Source organism: Jatropha curcas, chromosome 9, assembly GCF_041381405.1.
Source record: "Jatropha curcas cultivar XTBG-Jc1 chromosome 9, XTBG_Jcur_1.0, whole genome shotgun sequence".
Taxonomy (NCBI): Eukaryota; Viridiplantae; Streptophyta; class Magnoliopsida; order Malpighiales; family Euphorbiaceae; genus Jatropha; species Jatropha curcas.
This window is the reverse complement of record NC_143159.1, coordinates 24,117,362-24,122,133: the sequence shown is the minus strand read 5'-3', so window position 1 is coordinate 24,122,133 and position 4,772 is coordinate 24,117,362. Positions and strand designations below refer to the sequence as shown.

The 4,772-nt window shown below is 28.2% G+C and overlaps 1 protein-coding gene across 1 annotated transcript; it reads left to right on the top strand.

Annotated features, from left to right (window-relative positions):
* Positions 1-627: 627 nt before the first annotated feature.
* Positions 628-1,256, top strand: LOC105640135 (uncharacterized). Its single transcript, XM_020681725.3, has one exon. It carries the CDS (start codon positions 682-684, stop codon positions 1,147-1,149), a length of 468 nt encoding a protein of 155 aa, XP_020537384.1. The 5' UTR covers positions 628-681; the 3' UTR covers positions 1,150-1,256.
* The last annotated feature ends 3,516 nt before the right edge of the window (positions 1,257-4,772 follow it).

The following is a 4,772-nucleotide window of genomic DNA, read 5'->3' as shown; positions in this document are numbered from 1 at the left end:
ACACGCCATCCTAAGGTTATTTTCTTTACTCAGACAACAAAATTCTTCATAGTAAGGTTCTAAATCAGTATAACCACCGTAGCTAAACTTTAATACTCGAGTTTGGAGTGAAGGGGGAACCTTACCTTCAAGCTTTCAGTTCCATATAATGAAGCAATGCAGATTAGCATCTAGGGTAGCTCATTTATAAGCTCATCAAGCTCGATAGTAATGCTCTCAAGCCAGTTTACGAGCTTCATTCCAATATTTTGAGGTCGGCTCATTTATTAAATGTATTTGAGAAGTAAACTTGAGCCCAACTCGTACAGTTTGTTGAATGAGTACAAACAAACTTCTTTTGAGTTAAGGCTTGAAGGCGCTAATGAATGGCTTGGCTCATTTACTACTTTGTTCTAAATAGCTTTGCACTTCACAGTATGTATCATTTACCAAGTTCACAATCATTCAAAATAGGTCTTTTGCAAAGTCAAAGAAAACATAAACAAATAGGTGACCAAACTACCAACCCTGTCATTCACTAGCTGTGTGCATGAAAGGTAGGTGAACCGCCTAAATGTAATAAACCTATTCAGTTCAACCTCCACTAACAACTTCATTCTCTCCATCTATTTATAACCCAACACCGCTTCTCTTTATCATTCAAAATCAAAAATCACAATCAATTTTAGGGTTACTTCAAAGATGGCTAGCACCAGGCCAACCGAAGATGAACGTGCAGGGGCAGAAGTTGTTTACGGCGCTGAAAATTGCTACCGCCACTCTTTAGAACTTCTCGAAGAACTAGGGTTTCCCAAAGGTGTTCTTCCATTGAAAGATCTTGAAGAATGTGGAAGAGTTAGAGAAACTGGATATGTGTGGATGAAGCTAAAGGCTCCTTATGAGCATTTCTTTGCTGCAACCAATACTAAAGTGAGTTATGCTATTGAAGTAACTGCTTATATAGAGAAGTTGAAAATGAAAAAAATGACTGGCATTAAAAGCAAGCAACTGTTTTTGTGGGTACCAATAAGTGAAATGAGCATGGAAGACCCAAAAAGCAACAAAATAACTTTCAAGACTCCAATGGGTATAGGAAAGTCCTTTCCAATCACAGCTTTCATGGATGATGAGGAGAAGGAGAAAGCAAAAGCAATTGAAGTGAGCTGTTGATTTTTTTTTTTTTTAACATCTAAGTTCTCTATTTATTGCATTTTTGTCCTTTTACAATGGCCTTTTTCTTATCTTTATTGTCAAATAAACTGTCTCTACAATTGCGAGATTATGAGTTTATACTCCAGTTGGAGCCACACTAAATTTAAAAAAAAAAAAAAAACTGCCGTTACTTTTAAATTATGAGTTGATTATATTTTTCTGTTTAATTTTAAATTATATGTTTAGTTAACCTGCGACATCATATAATATATACTGACAAAAATTAAATATATGTAAGAACCAAATTTCTAACTTTTTCTACAAATCAGGTGCATTTTAAAGACAAAACTGTTAGCAATAGTGACACTTAGGCTGTCCCATGTCATTCATCTTGTGTTTTTGATATTTTCCTTTCTTGTAAACTTGAACAAGATGATGGCAGCTAAGCTTACTTCTTAGTTTAGTTTGGCTTAAGCTATTGGGTCTGGTAGAGAGTTGGTAAAAATTAGATTGCATTTCTTTGTATAAACGTGGCTGCTGTAAACAGATTTGAAAAAGGAAATAAAAAAAAAAAAGAAAAAGCGGAGAGCTGGACAGCTATGAGAATGAAGAGGAAGAAGAAAAAACCTTTGGTTTTTTATGCTTTGAAAATCCTTTTATTGTGAGTAATGAATTTATGTTTTTTCTCTTCATCTTTAGCTCTTCCTTTGTTATATGTTTAAGATATTCCATTCCATTTTAAAAATTACATTCCATTTAAATTTCGTATTCCAAATTAACATTTAGTTTGAAATTTTCGATTTAAATATTCCAATTTAAATTACATCCCTAAATTTTCTCTATATAAAAAAACGACGTAAAAAAAAATCTCTATATAAATAAAACAGCAATTTAGAATTTAGATTTGGCTGGCGGAAAGTACGTGGCAGTTGAACACATCTCTATCAGTATTAATGGCATGTAGGTGTAATGTGAGTTGTTATATCCAATGTAAATCACCTATCCAAACGGATTTATAATTGAATGAAGCTGGATGGTCCTTATAAGGTAGTCCTCCTATCTATTATTTATCGCATTACTACATGTATGTAGAAGCACTTTTATTTTATTTTATTTTTTATATCAAAGATAATGAAACAACAAATAAAGAAATACATTTCATCATTCTGTGTCAAATATAAATCATTTTAAATATTTTAAAAAATAATTAATGGATAATATTTTTCGATCATTGTCTTTATTTCCTGACTATATTCACAAGTTACTCTTAATTTGAAAATAAACAGTAATTTAATCAAATTATTTTTTGTCAAATATAGTATAATTTTGAAAAATTAATTACTTTCTTAATTTTCGTATAAAAACTTTAAATGATTGATATTTTGGGATAACACAAATATATATTAATCAACTGTTATAAAACTAAAGAAATTATAAGCGGAATAAGTAAGTCTAAATAATGGTCACCATCAATATATGACAAAATGGATAAATTCAATTAATTACCTTCCTACTATTTATTAGAAAACCTTGTGATGCTCTCTAATTTACAAATTAAATAAATTAAATGCTTGTTAAAATAATTAAAAATGTAAAAATTATTATTTCAAAAATTATATTAATTACACATTAAGTAAATATTAAGTATATAAAAGCGAAAAATCTTGAAAATTATTTCCATTAATGTAGAGAAGTGCACAAAAATTCCTAACTTTATAATTATAATAAGTCCCACCCATGCAAAATTTATGGTATCATAAGAATTTTTTTTTTTTTTTTTTTTTTTTTTGGAATAAGTAATTTATGTATTTAGTGATAAGGAGATTATGTACATAAGTCAAAACATTAAATCTTTAAGAATTTGGGGGACCACTATGTAGATCCGCACCTGTATAAGGAAATTACAATCCACACTTATCTTGGCATGCATTTTTAGAAACTCTTATAAAATAGAAGTATACAATTGTAAACTGGAAATTTATCCTTTTTTAGAATAAATGAATTTTATAAAATTTTATGAAATTCATTTATAATTTTATAATTTTATTTTTGGTATTAAAATTTGAAATATTCAATTTTATAAATTCAATTCTAAAGAATTAAATATACTTAAACCAAATTCCACCGAAAAAATACAGATTGTCTAAATGAACTCCACAAACTTAATCCAAACTTTTTTGACAATTTTTCATTCTCCTAGAAAACCTAAAACCTCTCTTTTTTTCTTCAACAGGCGCCCACCAGTGAGCTCTCATCGGTGGTCACCCCTATTCTTTTTCTGTTTTATTTTTTATAAATAATCTTCAGATCTGTTTAGATATTTGAGTTATATATTGAGATTTATTATTGTCCATATATCGAAATTTGTTCTCAAATCTAGTTCTGTTTTATTGTTATCACCATCATGGTGATTTTGTCTAATATCTTTTATTATTTGGATAGTTATACAGAAAGAAGTACAGATCTCCTCTCTAATAGAATGGAAAAATTTAAAGGTAATTAGATCAGACTTGTAGAAAGACTATGGAGTTGAACGGTGACCATGAATAACCACCAAGTGAAGCAAGCGATCGCGGTATAAATATTATGCTCTGTCAACTCGATTAGATATTTTAAATCAAGATTTTATTTTTTTATTCTTTATATAAGTGGTTTATTATTAGGCTTTCCTGTACAAAAATATAGAAACATATTGATATGTATCCATATTTGTCTACAGTTTCTAATTAATGAAATTCTAGTTTGATTTTTCTCAAAAGAAAAATTTTTTCATTCTCCTAACCTTTTAAAATTATTCTGCCAAGAGTATTTTTGGAAATAAAAAAAAATAAATTTTAAATTTTAAATTTATTGCAAAAATGAAAAATTCATTTATGAATAAATTTCATCTAAAATTCATTTGTAAATAAATTCCATATTTTGAATTCATTTTTACCGAAGAGATTGTTATTTAATTTCAATAATTACCTTCAAAGTCTTAAGTCTTAAAATTTTTCTCAATTTTATCTATAAATCAACTATTTGTCCTCTCCATCATAGAAGTTATTACCAATTTGATAAATATTATTAAAGAAGAGTGTTACCCCTATTATGTAGTCCTATTCCAATACATTACGCCTCTCATATATATGAAATAAATAAATAAATAAATAATGGTGCACGGCCCATAGATGTAAGGCACTCAAAGATTAAGATGAAGTAAAACATTAAAATTCTCACAAGAAACAATAACAATTGAGCAACCCGTGCATTTTTTTTTTTTTTTTTTTTTTTGAGAATGACTTAATTTATAAACCAAACTAATGAAACATAATTATTTTAAATGAGATATTTTCAAGTGAGAAAAAAAAAAAAGGATAAAGTAAGAAAATTTTTTCTTAAAAAAATCTCCATTTTAATTGTTGGGTTCACAAGTGAACACATAAAATCAAGTCTATACAAGTTTTCTTTTTTTCTTTTTTAAATTTTTTTTTCTGTTTCAAGCTTGCTACCATACAAGTACAGCCCATACTTCAATAAGTTGCATATATGTTAGCTATAGAAACTAATTATAGTCCCCAACTTGAAATTGGATTAAAAGGAGGGGATTTGAAAAGAAAAATGGAAATAAATTACATTAACACTCATTTCACACATTTGAT

Coding starts and splice junctions, on each gene's coding strand:
- LOC105640135 (XM_020681725.3), top strand. CDS start 682: ATGGCTAGCACCAGGCCAACCGAAGATGAACGTGCAGGGGCAGAAGTT.